The sequence below is a fragment of the Larimichthys crocea genome, chromosome XVII (genome assembly GCF_000972845.2).
Source record: "Larimichthys crocea isolate SSNF chromosome XVII, L_crocea_2.0, whole genome shotgun sequence".
Taxonomy (NCBI): Eukaryota; Metazoa; Chordata; class Actinopteri; family Sciaenidae; genus Larimichthys; species Larimichthys crocea.
The window spans coordinates 12643483-12659702 of NC_040027.1; the positions used below are offsets into that span (position 1 = coordinate 12643483).

General features: G+C 43.5%; 2 protein-coding genes across 2 annotated transcripts in view; one reads left to right on the forward strand and one right to left on the reverse strand.

The window, feature by feature from the left end:
* scfd2 (sec1 family domain containing 2) overlaps positions 1 to 12073 on the forward strand; it is an 85361-nt gene extending 73288 nt beyond the window's left edge. Inside the window, exons 7-9 of the mRNA XM_010731006.3 lie at positions 4181 to 4315; positions 7756 to 7875; positions 11612 to 12073. Of these exons, the coding sequence (XP_010729308.3) occupies positions 4181 to 4315; positions 7756 to 7875; positions 11612 to 11704 (348 nt within the window). The 3' untranslated portion in view covers positions 11705 to 12073. The remainder of the gene's footprint in view (positions 1 to 4180; positions 4316 to 7755; positions 7876 to 11611) is intronic.
* A 1121-nt stretch (positions 12074 to 13194) lies between these two features.
* Positions 13195 to 15403, reverse strand: rasl11b (RAS-like, family 11, member B). The gene is made up of 4 exons (XM_010731004.3): positions 15114 to 15403; positions 14956 to 15012; positions 14770 to 14846; positions 13195 to 14230 (listed from the first exon to the last, which is right to left on the reverse strand). The coding sequence occupies exons 1-4, from the start codon at positions 15226 to 15228 to the stop codon at positions 13742 to 13744; spliced, it is 738 nt and encodes a 245-aa protein (XP_010729306.1). The 5' UTR covers positions 15229 to 15403; the 3' UTR covers positions 13195 to 13741.
* Between the last annotated feature and the right edge of the window lie 817 nt (positions 15404 to 16220).

Below are 16220 nucleotides of genomic sequence, written 5' to 3' on the forward strand. Positions count from 1 at the left end.
ACCTCTAGATCACCCAGGAGAAGCTGGAGCACGTTGCTCGGGAGAGGGACGTCCGGAATTCCGGATCTTTGTAAAAGTTAAGCCATCATATTTATAGCACAAAGACAAGGGCAGCAAATGTTTAATTCTGTGCAGCTTAAAAAAAAAATCATAATCGCTGTGTGCACACATCAAAGTCTTTTTTTTTCCAGATGAGTTTTAGAAGCAAAAGCCAAATGTGAGCGGTATTTCTCTCTAACCATGAAAAAAAATCTCAGTGCAGCTGAATGACATAAGATATGATACATATTTTAGTCTGTGACAGTTCAGGTACATGAATGTTACCAACAAAGTGTCTCTTTTAGGACAGAACTGTGTGTTCCCGTTCCTGCTGAATTAGGAAAATGATTTAATATAAAAGTAGAACAGCGTGAGATCTGCCAGCTACTGGCTGTTCTTGAGAAATCCATCAGCCTCTCTCACCATGCATCTCCTTCACCAATGATGCCAGAACCTGTTACCGGTCATGATGTCCTACCCTGATTAAAGGTTTTCTTGAAGTGCAGAGCTCTCCTCCTCTAGGACACGGTTCAGAACCTCTTACTCTTTTCTTTTTTTTAACGTCGGTCATTTGAGTTGTTGTTTTTTTTCTCACAAAGCCTCGAATAAGGTCGCAGCGGGTCAATGGGTCGCTGCTCATTTAAGATGAGGGTTATATTGACGACATCAAATTGAATTAATATGAATGAAAAGATCATAGTTTCTCTGTTGGCTCCAATCACGCTCTGTTCATTCCAATCATGATTCATCAGATCAGCACTCGTGCACCCTTATGTCAAAAAATACATCAATGAGCGAAGGAGCCGATAATAGCTGGAGTCTAAAGGTATCTATTAACCTCACCGGATGGGGTGGCGCTTGATTTCTTGCACGTCAGAGAAACAGTCAGTGTGAAGCAACGTGACGGGATTTATGTAACTATTAATAAACCATTGTAACATCTGACAGATTGTGGCACATGGGCGATACGTTATGAACATCGTGAACAGGAGCTTCTTCAGGTTCCATGAGTGGAAGTGGAACAAAGAGACTCTGCGTGCCATCCACCTCCAGGCTCCTGAACAACGTGGACATCTGAGGATGAAACAACCAACATCTGATGTCTGTCTTTGCCAGACAATGAAGATGACGCAACTATCAGATGGTAGACGTAATTACTCATTCTGTTCTAGACTGAGAAATGTCGTCAAAACACTGTTCTCATAGCCAGACACCCGGCCCTGTCTGGACTTTTTCTAACCAGTCCACCAGCCAACAGACGCAGGATTTGTCCCGGCATGCCTGATGGGCACTCCTCCCGAATTGTATTTTTCACCACAATGTGCCAACTTCATTCGTTTGTTGATCTCAACCATGTGCCTTAATGTTCCACTGTGCCTAAGCGACATAGATCACCTCCTTCACAGTGTCTTTGTCTATCTCACTAATAGATTTACACCTGAGAACCAGAGCCCAGTTAACTAAGCAAAGTAAGTGAAATGCAGATTTTTGAAGTTGTGCGCACTTCCAATGCCTGTATTTAGGTCGGATACAAGATAAGAAATTCAATGAAGTTGGTGGGTATTCGTACACCAGAGACATATCTACTGCTGTGAGACAGTCAGTGGCGACTTCAGAAAGTCACTGTGACCTGCCAAGGAAACATTTGGGCCATAACCTCCCTGTCAAACCACAAATTGTCATTTTTTACACTTTGGTTTTTGTACGGATTAAACAAACGAGACATAACATATTCAATTAACTGTGGAGGAGAACACAGTGTACCCTTTTAAAGACAGAGCACAGGATATGCACTGTTTTCTTTTTAAAAATGGGGGAAAAAAAGGAGTACAGAGCGCACGTGAGAATTTATCTGGCGTGTTTAATTATAATTATTTCCAAAAGACATTCCAGTCTGTTCTGTTCTGTGTTCTGTGTTCTGTGTGTGTGTTTTCGATGTTGTCACCGTGTTGTTTTGCAACATTAATTTGTTCATCCGCCTCTACGCCAAGAAATCCTGTGGGGGAAACTGATACTGCCGTGTGAGGGTGTGTGTGTGTATGTGTGTGTGTACAGACAAATATTTAAGCGGCCGGCATTATCATATGACTAATTCTAATATTGTTTTTATCATGTGGGTGTCTGTGGATTGCTTTTAGCTACTTTTGGATAGAGAATGGAGTGTGTGCGTGACTGTGGGTTGGATTGGTTTGTTTATACCCGAGATGCTGTTGCTTGTGTAATTGTGGGCGCGAGCGTGTTATTTAGCCGGAGGTGAATCATTAATGTGTTTACCCCGAGCTCAGTTTGTGCGAGCTGACCCATGCACTAAAAATCGTGCTGATAGAGGTAAATATTAGTTTATATAATCCATGATTTGGACAGCAGGACTTCCCCAAACCTAATCTGGCTGCTCCTCTGGGACTGGAGGAGTGGGAGGCTGTCAGGTGTCAGTTTAGTATGATACATGCTGATAAGTCCATATTAAGGTGAGAGGATGCCTGTGGGCTGAAACACCTGGATGCATTAACATTTGGACAACATTGTGTGTGTGTGTGCGTGTGTGTGTAGGTGTGTGTACTTAATGCTTTAATCAACAGATGGGGAGGTGGATGCTTTGCTGAGTGCTCAGATATTCCTTTCAAAAGTCCCAATGGAAACGTTATGTTCCCCAACTTGCGCAAAATGTTGGCATACGGCCTCAATGTGTCAGTAACTCTAGCCTCATGTAAAATGAGGGAATTTATCCAGTACGAAAGATATTCAGCGTGTCTATTTTAAGACTGTTCAGAGTTACTCAAATGTAGCGCTGCCAAGTCTTATCTGGGTCTTTATTGTTCTCTGAGACAGCAAACTTCACTCCTGTGGAAAAAAAAAAAAGTCCTTGAATTCTTGATCCACGAGCTTTGAGGTTTGCAAACGGTACATTCTGTCCCATGTAGCTGAGCAGAAAAAGCCCCTTTTTTTCTTCTTCTTCTTCATTTCACGGATCACTTTTTAATAGCTGAAGATGAAGAAGTTCAGCTGCCTAGAAGGACGTCGACAATTTATTTAAAAATGCCTTTTTTTAAACTTTCAAAATGAACCAGAAAAGGTGATGAAATATTGTTTTTGTGAAAGCTGGGCAGCTCATGACTATGGAAAAGTGTGCCAGGTGCTGTTGATTGTAATGGAGAAGCAGGTTATGTCATATGAGCGTGTCAATATGTTCATAGAGCTGTTTTTCATCAGCACAGAGACACTCAGCTTAATCAAAAATAAGATATAAAATATGGTTGACCTTCAGCACGCGATGTTTTTCTCAAACATCAACACAGTCTTTTTGTCATCTGTCGCTAGAAAAGCAAGAGTCTACAGTGGCTAAAATGCCATGTCACTGTGCTACCATGAGTGCAATGAGTAACATTTGCTAATCAGCCATAAAAAAACAAGTACAAGATAAACTTTGTCATTCAAGACTTTGCACACGAAGAGCGGACAGTGTTTGCTTCAGCTCAGCGTGCAAAGATAGAAACATACAAAACAACATGCACGTCTTAGAACAGAGACAGAAACGCGGCTTATTAATGTGTTTAACAGCTCTCATCGTGATCCGTCCAGTTAAAACATTTCACAAAAGAAATTGTTCATGAGATATTTGAGTCTGGACGAACGTACTGGACATATCGGACGAGATATTGCCAAAAACCTAGAGCCACAGTGCTGGCATGGCTGAAACTTCAGCAGCATCTCTTTCCAGAAAAAAAGTGGGTTAAGAAGCTCAGGTATTGACAACTCATTCATAACGGATCATGTTGCTGTTTTTAGCCACATCCAGCCTCATTGCAGCAGTGCTCTTCTCCCTGAAGTGACTCATAAGTTAGAGGCCTGTTTGGGTCGACCACGGCTGTTTATAACTCCACTGTCTTTCCCACCCACGTCCATTCACACAAACATGCAGAGGCTCAGAGAAGAGCTCTCTGTGATAAACACACAGATGCCAACAGCCCTTCAATCCCGTTTATACACATATTCATATACAGATTGCTCACTGTAGAATAACCACACTTGACACATCTGTATATATAAAATGAAACGGTGTTGTCGGTGTAGGTGTTTCCGTTTTTTTTTGGTTGTCCAACTATTGTGTTCAAGTGTGTTATTTGCTGTTTGTGTTTTCCAGGCGACCTATCGTCCTTTCCTGCGCCAGATCTTGGAGGAAGTTTTCCACCCCGACAGACTTGAGTGTCCCGACATCGAGCACATGTCCGGAGGACTCACGGACCTGCTCAAGACCGGCTTCAGCATGTTCATGAAGGTCAGGCGTTCTCATGCGCTCACACACAAACACACACGTTTTTACATAATGTGCTCAGCGCTGTCACGTCTTCTTTGCCGACTACTTGCTGTGGACAATAAAGTGCCTTCTTCCATTTGCTTGAACTTGATTTGACAGTTTGCTGAGTAAGCCTCTCTGCACATATGCAGTGTTTACCCTAGGAGGCCGATTAAACCAGCACTATGTGACTTATATTTACCCGTAATTTTAGTTATTAATTTAATTTAACAGCCAGGAGCTGAAGGAAAAACACAATGCGGGGGAGCATTTGCACAAGAATCACACTTTATAGGCCAAACAGCCACGTGTCTCCACATGGAGTCAGCAGCTGCTTCTTTTCATTTCACATTTTTTAAAGCGCAGTTTTCTTCCCTACATGAATGACCCACACCCCTCAAAAATAGTGGGAGCCCATAGAGCAGTGACAAAAATATGACCTGTCACAGATAGACCTCACGGGAGTGGTTTGTTTGTTTGATGGATGTTTCATAAAGGTTGCTCCAAAACTGTAGGTTTGGGTGGAGGACGAGTCACACGCCAAAAACAAGGTGCTTTTGCACCCTCGATGCACACGGACCATACTGCTAAATATATAGACCATTCCTTCATCGGGAACTGTGAAGATGAAGCGAGTTTGAGTCTGCAGGGTTAGAGACAAATACACTGATCATCTGAACTATCAAAGGTTTGGCATACTGGGAGTGTAACAATGCAACATTTAAAACAATGCAGTTGGATTTGCTTCTTTCAAATCATTGACTTCGTTATTGTTTTTCTCAGAGAGACACAAAGAGCTGAATTTTGGGGTTATGTTAATATTTTTGGCCAAATGCTTTTCTTCACCAGACATGTAGTTTTGGGCTTGTGGGTAATGTATATCCACCGCAGAGCTGATCTCTATCCACATTCTGATTATCCCACATCTGGGCCTGCTTAAACTCATGATTACCCGGGGGGAGGAATTAGACTCGTTGTGTAACCGTGGCCTGGTTTTATACAAATTAAGAAAGTTGGCCCACGAATCACCAACTCAGACAGACTCAACCTATAAACCTGAACTCTATAGGAGTGCAGTGCACGCCCTTTATGCAATAAAACGCTCCAATAAAACTTCTATTTTTAACCACAGAGCCCACTGTATACTCTGCTGCTTGTATCATTAAACACGCCGGACCTCACAGTCTGGATTACGACCAAGTGAGAGTTTATGCGCAGTCGCTGAGACTGTCATCTTAACCAAATGGTGTATGCACAAGTTTGTGTCTGGAGGTTCTATGTTTAGTCTTTGTTTAGACAGAGTCCCAATTGTACTGGAAGTCTGGCTTCAGCCGCACTTCCTCCATCTGACGAACACCAGCAAGAAGCTTCACAGGATATATAGTGCACAGTTTGCTGTATGCATACAAAACTGTTGCTCAGTGAGGACCCAGCACTTTCTCTCCAACTCTTGCACTAACTCTCTTGTGAAGGTTTTTCACGTGTTCAACAGGAACGTGACAGTTCAGGGCACTGAGTGCGCTTTGGAGTCTCATACTTTAGGAGTGATGATGAAATTTAGGAAAATGATCAGACGTTCGACATCAGGAATTAAGAACTCACTGACTTGAGCAACACTGGAAACATGCCCGCGTTCCAAACATGAAAATCATAAATAAATTTGTAGAGCAGTGCTTTTATTTTAAAGTTAGCACTACTTGCATAGAATCAAGTGACAGTTGAAGAGGGGGATAGATTTAACATGTCCAGTTGTTAGTAGTGTTGGAGAGGAGGTATTCTCTGGAGAGCTGGAGGTCTTCAGGAGGTTTTTGAAGGTAGAGAGGGACGCCCCTGATCTGGTAGAAACTGGTAGGACGTTCCACCAACGGGGAACAACAGACGAGAAGAGAGTGTACGGGTGGCAGAGCCAGGCGCCGTTCATTGGATGAGGCAATATATAGGTGGAGACTACTTTGTAGTCAGCATTAGCAATTTGAATTTAATGCAGGCGGCTACAGGTAGCCAGTGGAGCTCAATGATCGCCGGGTAACATGTGACTTTTTGGGTTGATTGCAAAACCGGGCACGCTGAGTTCTGGATCATCTGAAAGCGCTGGGAGGCCCGTCAAGATGGCGGTTGTTTGGTTGTTGACTCTTTACAGCAAAAAGCTCCTGGGTTTTAACCAGCTGACAGGCAGAATCCGTCCATTTCACACAACCGCTTATTCTTATGAGGGTCGTAGGGGTTGGAGCTGATCCCCACTGACATTGGGCGAGAGGTGAGATAGACCCTGGACAAGTCTTCAGTTCATCACAGGCAGAATGGATGAATGGAAGTCACCTGAATGTGTTTTACAATGATCTATGTGTGGAGTGTGATTTGATGTCTAAAAGAAAATTAGCACCCTGAGGCTGGACCAGTTAAGAGCTACTCGTACATTATGTTTCCTGAGACAAAAGCAGCTCACTGCCAGCAGCTTGATAATTTAAAGCTTTCAGGTCATGAGAATTCAATCAAGAAAACGGAGCGTGCAGCATGTGATATCGTATCATCAGAACATAGAATAACACTTCTCTCTTCACACTTCCTGCTTGTTTATCCCATGGTAGTACACATGGTTCAAAACCCTCTCGGCTGCGGCGTGTCCTCTGATCCATTAAACATGCATGTGGTAATCTACTCGCACATGGAGCTCGGGTGTCTGTGATGAAGCGCCACGGAATCTGTCTTGAAACAGAAAATATAACACGCAGCAGAATACACACTAGAAAACACTTGTTCTCACATTTCTTTTCGCCAAAACACATGTCGAATCATCCCCGACACGCTCCACCCAAGCATGCCTGTGCTTCACGTGTACAGCCACTCTCTCCTCGGCTCTGCCCCCCTACGGCTCTGATTGCCTGGTTAGCATTCACAGGCGGCAGATGTGACCTGACTGCAGCTCGCCAACCAATAGCACAAAGCTATTATTCCACCGGCAGCCAGTCGCACTCAGCAGACACACCAGACCTTACCCTGCTGTTAGAATTCATGTTTAAGTGATTTTGTAGTGATTTTGCCATAGCAGCATGCCTGACCCTGTGAGGAACGTGTTGTTTGTGTGTCCGCATGTGTTGTGCTAGATTGGGAAAAGGCTGATTTTTGGGACCGCAATTAAGATTTAAGAGTCTAAAGGTCTATGTAATGCCTCTAAAAGTGAGCTAAGTCAACATGTTTGTCCACCTGCATACTGTCCACTCTCATTGGTATCACCACAGTATCTCAGGTGTCCGGCTGGGCAGTGACTCAGTGTGGAGACAAAGACAGACTCAGATAATAATATGAGGAGGCAATGATTAAGTGTTCTCAGAACAAAGCAGGTTGCTTATCACAGACCGTCCTGTAACGGTAAACACAATCCACTGACCCCCCCCCATCGCAATTTCCCGTCCTAACTCCAGGTGAGCCGCCCGCACCCCAGCGACAACCCTCTGCTCTTCCTCTTCCTGGTCGGCGGAGTCACACCCTCAGAGCTCCGTCTCATCAAAGAGGTTGTCGCCGCACACAAACCAGGGACCCAGGTGAGTCTCTGCATGAACGTGGCTGAGTTTGTTCAGCATGCACATAGTCTCTCACCCCTTCAATGCAAATCAATGCGAGGTTGATGTAATGGAATAAAAGAATAAATTTATTCATGTATGATGTGACTGTGCTTTCATGTTTTAGGTCTTTCTATAAATTGGGATCAAACTCCACATGAACAAGACTTCAGGGCGTAGTCAGGGTGATGACTAAAACAACGCCTAAAAGACAGAAAATAGAGTCATAATGTGCATAAAATAATGCTGCAAATGCAAAAATAGTTCCTTCATAGTTACTAGATTTTACGTATATATCAAACGTAAATCTCTGTTATACTCTTTAGTCCTAAAACATGATGTAATCAGAGATAAAGATGAGGAGGCACCTTGCCGGCACATTTAGGTAACTCTCTGAGGGCAGGTTTAACTGACCCCCTTCAGATTTCAGGCTGAGTGAACCAACATAAACACTGACCTACATTCGCAGGTGGCTCAGATCAGGTGTACAGGTGAGAGCGCCATCTGATCTTTCCACGCATTAACACAGTAATCGAGTACAGGAGATGTTGTGTCTGTTCGCCTGTGTGTCTGGGTGGTTTTAAGTGCTGATTACATATGCAGACCACACTGACATGCAAAACATGCAGATGAATGCGTTTTTTTCCTCTGTGTGTGAGAGGGAGCGCGAGGAAGGAGAAGAGGAAAGGAGATCAGGCCGGGTAATGTGGGTTAGTCTTAATAAAAGGCTTCGAGGAGGAGGCCAGAGGCAATGAAAGGCCTGGTGAGGATCAAAGCCTTCCGTCTGTAATCAGGAAAAGCGAATAAAGACGAGCTTATACAATAACGTGCTGGCCCACACACATACCCACCTCAGCACATACACTCCAGCCTTAGCACATATGTGCAGAACATACTGTGTACAAGCAAGTGTTAGTAATTGATGGCTGTGGGCCAGACGGTAATGAACAGTTACACACTGAAAATAAGCTGCAATGTTTTGCACTTGGGCTAAACTCTGAAACGTACCGACTCTGCCACTAAAAACAGCTCCTTTGCCAATTTTACGTGCTGACCCAGAGTTAAAGCAACACTGCTGCAGGGACACAAAGCTTCTCTGTTATACAACACGAGAGCAGCAGGGCTCTTATTCGAACTAGAAAGCAAAACTCAAGGGGGGGAGGTGGACTTCAGCTACACGCTGCATGACAATACAGTGGTCCCTCGTTTATCGTGGGGGATACGTTCTAAAAATAACCCGCAATAAACGATATCCACGAAGTAAGTTTTACAATTATTATACATGTTTTAAGGCCGTAAAACCCCTAACCACACACTTTTATACACCTTTCTCAAACATTTTTTTGACATTTTCTCACATTTCAGACATTTCAGACATTTTTCCAGAATTTTTTTTTAACATTTTCTCACATTTCTCTCTTATTTAAACTCTCAAAGTTTAACATTTTCTCACATTTCTCTCTTATTTAAACTCTCAAAGTTCATGCTTTCGCAGATTTAACAAAAATAAGTACAATACTGTATTAGTAAATGAAACCAAAGATCAAAACCTGTTTTCAAGCCCAAACATTTTTAACAAATTTAATCTTAATGATCAGTCTACGAGGTTTGACACATAAGAAATTATTACCAGTAACTCATTTCACAGTTTCTCTGACGGTGCCGAACACAATGCACGTTCATACTGTACAATACACTGTAAAAAAAAAAAAAAACATGCAAAATTACACAAAAAAAAGTGAACCGCGTTATAGCGAGGGACAACTGTAAATATACTGATAGAACATCTTGGAATATACAGACAGGATCGGTGTGTAGGACTATCTAGTGTAGCTAGCATGAAGGAGAAACTATACATTTGGAAACATTTAGAAAGATCTTAGTTTGTCATGGTGGTCTCCGTTACAGAGGACCAGCAGCATGTTGACAAGAATGTTACATATTCTGTAAATAGAGTCCCCTGAATCTGACACACTACACCTTTAAAGGAAAAACCAACAAAAACACTGCATCTCAGTTTGTGCACAGTGCACTGTGTACACGACGTACTTCCTGACGTAGTGTGCTAAATTCGGCACAGTGGCATTGTCTCAGTTCAAGTACTTCAATTGACATTTAGTCATTTAGCTTTTATCCAAAGCGACTTACAGGGAGCAGTTTGGTTCTTCGACATACAGACTGGAGGAACCGGGGATCAAACCACCGATCATCTGATTAGTGGACGACCCGCTGTACCTCCAGAGCCACACCACATGTTGCCAGAACAGCTTCAGTGTGCCTTAGCGCTGATTCAACCAATCTCTAAACTCCATTGGAGGCATGATTAAATCATCCGCAATGTTGCTGCTGCTGTTCTCCTGAAGGGTTAGGACCAGTGACTGAACCCACGTGACACAGATACAGGACATGACTCACTTCAGCGTGCCGTCACTTTTCTAAACCGTCTCTCCTATTGTCGTCCTGGAGGAGACCACTCCCATCAGGACAGAGATGTTTCGTAGGAGGATAAAGGTGATCGCTCACAACAACTTTGTATCGAGTCTTTCCTCTGAGGCGACAAAGTGGATCAAAATCGTGCCAACAAAAATGTCCCGCACAATAGAACAGATACCGGATACCTTCACTGACTGGGTCAACCATTCAAGCCTGTGCCATTCTTTTGGTGTGCGCCACATTTAAGACTTTGGTGAAGGATGAATCATCTGACCACGTCACCTTTTTTACACATTTTCCATCCCTCTTTATGTCATTATCATCAGTCTGTTCTTAATGCACGAGCATCACGGCCATCAAATATGAGCTGTCTGACCACAGGCTCTATTTACAGCTCCCATCTTTCCCATAGATCTCAATTCACATGTCACTTTTGCTTTTAGCTCCTGGATGTGGATTGTACCATACAGTGTATCCACAGCAACTTCAATCACTCATTCCTCAGGCCACCGCAGGACTCTACACTTTATTTTCATTCAAATTAAAGGTCATACTCCACCTAAAATCTTTGTTCAGTGTCAAACCTTCTCCCCTCCCTGTAGACTTGATAGGTGAATGTAAAAAAGTTTCTTTTTTACATAGAAGGAAGACCACACAGCTTGAGTTCCCAGTGGTTACAAAGCCCTTTTCAGACATGCACCTTTTTATGTAAATGTGATGGAAACCTTACACTTTGGTCTCATGTCTGAATAAGCAAAGTTACTTTTACTTTGTTTATTGACAGCACTTCCTCTAAGGTGCTAAATATTGCCAGCATTGGGGTTCTGTCCATGTCTGAAGAACTGGACATTTATGAATCTGGCGCTGAGGTCTGAATGACAAAAAAAGCTGTGAATTTAACAGATTAATCCAAAAATATTACATATTCTGTTCGAGAAGGGTTCAAAACACTTCCCATAATTGGGCAAATACAGATCTCCTGTCTCATTCTTGACACACGAGCTCATCCTCAGAGTATCACCTACCTAAAATAAATCTTTTAATCAACAAGCCACCAGAAAAACAACCAAAACAACCAGGGCTCACGTCATAACCTCCTTCATGGAAGTGATTAAACCAAATTAAGAAAATAAACCAGCTCCCAGGGCACCTGATTCGTGTACCTGTGTGACTGCCAATTTGCACATTACTCCCCCTGACATTCATGTCTGCTTCATTTAAAAGTGTCGATTTACACACGGTGACCTATTCCTAATGAGCGTCATGTTGTTGTGTTCTGCTCCAGGTGCTGGTTCTGTCCACCAGATTACTGAGGCCGACGGATATACCCGAGCTGCTCTTCACTACCCAAAGACTGCTGCCTGATATCGGCGTCTAGGAGGTCGTCACGTTGAAACGGATGCACGCACACGTGAAAGGACACGTGTGCCGCAAGCGTCCCAACACCTCATCAGGTGTGAGCACAGCACGGAGTAATGACATTCACTGTTGAAAGCAGAGATGATGACACAAACGAAGCAACATTCCTGTTCATGTCAGAGTATTCTGGTGGATTTAATTCCACGTTATTATATTAAAAAAACAAGTATTGAGTTTATTTTTTTGGAGGCGCTAAAGGAAATGTACATTTTTGTGTGTGGCGGACAGAAATCTGTTAAAAGCTGCTTTGTTTTCCTAAAAAAAATGGTGTCAAATCACAACAGCACATCAAACGCTCATACAATAAAATCAGCGACTTTTCAAAACACGGCGTTGTGATGCTTTCTTCACAGTCCATCAGGATCAGTTGTTAGCCGTTTTTGACCAGGCTGTGTTAAGAGCGGGTCAAGCGTGTGAACTCAAAGAAGGTGTGAATACACACTCTCTGTTAGCAGCCGTTCACACCTCGCTCGCCGCATCATATGGTGACAAATAAGAGCAGAATAATTAACAAGTCGTTTCACGCTGTCTGCTAAGGTCGATAATTGGCTCACACTTAAAGAGCTTGCCTACACCTTCCTCCTTCTCCTACGCTCCCTTTACTCTCCCCCAGCGTGAATCACCTCAGCTAGAGCTCTGTAATTTCACCCACCTGAATCGATGGTGGATACAAGTCTCCCACATTTTGTCAGAGAGAGAGAAAGAGAAAGAGAGAGAGGGAGAGAGAGAGTGCAGTAATCCGGTAAATCCTGTTTTGATTCTGTGAGATTGGAACAGGATATTCAGAGTTCACTAATTAGATTATGGATTGTACGTAAACAGATCACTAATATAATAACACACATCAGGTTTTATTGGAGAAGTACTTCATATAATTTTCTCCTCATCATGTGGGAGATTCTCAGAAGAGTCCCTAATGAAAACACAGACTCTTCCGGCGCTGTGGCTCAGGCGGTTTTTAACTTCTGGGGATCAAGGACTGAGTTTTCAGAGACACATTTCAAGACATGAGAAGCTTCTGGAGAATGCTTTTCATAATGTCTGTTTTAAAGCATATCTTTTTTCCAGGTCTGTTCATAAGTCAGACTCTCAGACTTTTTTTTTTTAATGTGAGTCACCCCCCTTCACAATAGCAGAGACGTCTGTCTTATAAAGCCAAGGACTTCACATACTGTAGACTCAAAAAGTCAAGTGTGCCGTCTGCACATGTGCAGACTTATAAATGAAAAACCAGAGTCGGTGTCAAATTCAACATCATTTTTATTGTGAACAAAAAGTGAACTTGTAACAAATAAATAACAATAGGCCCTTTGGATTATTCCTTTTTATAAAGTGCATCAGTGATAATAAACTCCACATGCTACATAGTGTCTGCTGCCCCTCTAAAACTCCCACCCACCCCACCTCCATCTAAAATCACTCTGTCATGCACAATGATGTTTCAGGATGCTGCAAAAAAATATATATATACACTGCATTTATTGTCACACACGTATGAGAGTACACAAACAAACACACGGCTGCACAGTGCCCTGGCTCAAGTAGCTGCTATACTAATACCGGCACTCAGCGGTGCTATGTAGTGGCAGTTCTGAATAAAGAAGCGCCACAATGGGCAGCGCAGCTAAAAATAAAGCAGCAGAGTCCTTCAGAGCTGCTGTTGCCAGGACAGCTTGATTTACAGTTTTATATGCAGAGAGTCTGAGTGAGGTTCAGTCAGCCTCGCGCTGCTGCTTCTGTGTCGACTCCTCGACAGATGAACCTCCTCGCTGCCCCTCCTCGCACACGGTATCTGACAGGACACAAACCCGCCCATTCAGAGGTCACGACCTCTGTAAAGATTCAGCCGCCTCCGGCTACCACTGTTTATTTCACACCTGCCGTTTCAGTCAAACTGATACAGGATGTCAGTGTAGAGGCATGAATCTTCTGTCTTCTTCCACCTTCAATGCGTTTGCCACTCTGGACCACTTTTTTCAATTTCCAGCCTCCCTCTTCACACGGAGGTGACAGTCCTGACTTTCGCCGACAGCGCTTGCTTGAAGCGCCTCTTCAGGTCTTGCATGTTGGGAGACTTTGGCCGGGGGATGAGGGTGGAGCGCCTCTTCTCCGTGGCAGTGCTGGCGGAGTTGTTGGAGGCCGGAGGCGGCTGCTTGGCTAGCTGGCAGCACAGCCTGTGGAAAGCCGTGTGCACCTGGCTGTAGTCCTCGCTGGCTGATACTTCATAGAAAGAGCAGCCCAGTGTTCCCGCCAGCAAGGGGCCCTGCTGCGAGTCGACCCGCCTCAGGTGGAGCAGATCCGCCTTATTGGCCAGCAGGATTACCGGGGGCATATTTGCACCGCCTGCACGGACAACCAGCTGGTGCAGCTGATCGATCAAATCGAAGCTGCGGCGGTCTGTCACCGAGTACACCAGCACCACGGCGTCGGCCCACTGGATGGAGCAGGTCACATGATCAGGTAGACTGATGCCATTGTCGGTCATCTGGGAAGGAAAGAAAAGGGCAGACTGATTAAAACACAAGACACTTGCTCAGAGGGAAATATATAATTCTCTGTCCTTAAGTTACAAATAAAACAGAACTCAGGCCAGATTTAACATTCCCTGACTTTCTGCAACTGATCTTTTGTCATGACTGGAATGCTGACTGAGTCAGACAAGAGCTATAAGGTTACTCCTCGAGAACAGTGAGGTGTGGGGTGATTGAGGAGTCTGGATCTGGATCAGGGTATCATTTACCCTGGCCTCAGACATCCATTAGCCTAAATGGGAGATTAGACAGCCAGACTGAAGGGCTCTACTTCAGGAGAAAAACACACACACACACACACACACACACATACAGATCTTTGCTTTTGGACTGGAGCCCAGTCAAGAGGCTTAGATGATCTTAACAGCCAGACAGTGAATTAGATTATAATTTTTTTGTATTGGATTATCCTCAACTGATTTTCATGTGTTGAACTCTGTCCTGACAGTCAGCCCAAAGAAAATAAGTCTGAGGAGGAAGAACTGGCTCTTACCTCCACACCAGGAGTGTCCTGAACCTGGATGGTCACTTGCTCTCCATCAACCTGGACTTCTCTGGAGTACAGATTACCTTTACAGAGAGGAAACAAAACGGATTTTAACAAACCACATTTCAACAATTAAAAAAAAACGGAGTCAGATCAGCTCATGTCATCCTCAGACTCGGGTCAGTAACTCACCGGCGTTTCTCTCATAGTCTCCAATGAAGCGCCTCGTTAGGAATCTCACCACGAGCGCTGAAATGAAGAAAATAAAAACTAAATTAGACGCTTAATTAACGGAATAAAAACACAAATAAATCACTATACATTTGCAAACACTGTGCTCGTTTTCTTACCGGTTTTCCCAACTCCGCCGCCTCCTATCACAGCCATTTTAATGACCCGGTTTGGCACCGAGTATTCGGGTGTTGGATACTCCGCAATGGTCGTCATGTTGTGGATAAGACGCATTTTATTTGTCTCCTCTTCTTTGTCAATCCCGTCCAAAGTGGTTCAGAGTTTCAAACAGGTGAAGTAAATCCTCTGAGTCCTCGAGCGTCTTCAAGTGAAAATCAGCAGGAGAGATGCGCACGAGAGAGGAGGAGGAAGCAGCGCGCGGACTGAATGCTGCTGCAGAGAGGCGCACGCGGCCTTTTATAGCTCTCTAACGGTGCTCGCGTCTGATTGGCCGCCCTCCTCTGCCTCGTGAGCCCCCCGCCTACACGTGGATGTGCGCGCTCCACACACAAGAGAGCGAGCGACGCTCCTGCAGCAGGTGGGACCTCCGGGAGTCCTGACAGAACTGGCTTTATGCTGAAGAAATGTGTTTACATGTTCATTTATATTTCTCTTTTGCATATTTTATGATACACTGTTGGCCATAAAGTTGAAATCATTTTGTTTTCAGACACATTCCTCTTTTTATTCCTATTATTTATTTCAATAAAGAGGATACACTTTATCTATCAAGAATAAATCACATTGTATACACTGCATGTATATGTTCTTCTTTCCCTGATGGTGTTTTAATTCTATTTATACTACTTGTATATATCATGTACCTGTTTTGTGTTTGTACATGTAACTGTGAAGAATTTCCCTCAGATAAATCAAAGTATCAATCTATGTGTTTTGGTTTAAAGCAAGTAAGTAATATAAGTATATAAGCATTCTTATTTGGAGAAATAGTCAGTGCAGGTTATCTTTAATATGGCCATAATTCAATCTATCTACTATTCAGATGATAATATTAATAATTGTAGGGTAAATTCTTTTTTCAGTCAGGTTTTACACATATAAGTCTGAAATACAACTCCAAACACACGTAAAGGACTTATAGATATGCAAATATGGAGTGATGTGCAACCGTGTAGCTGTATCTTGCTCAAGGGCACCTCAGCAATGTCCGGGCACCTCTCCAGCTACCAGTCCACGCTCCGTACTGTAGTTGGAGCTGGACTTGA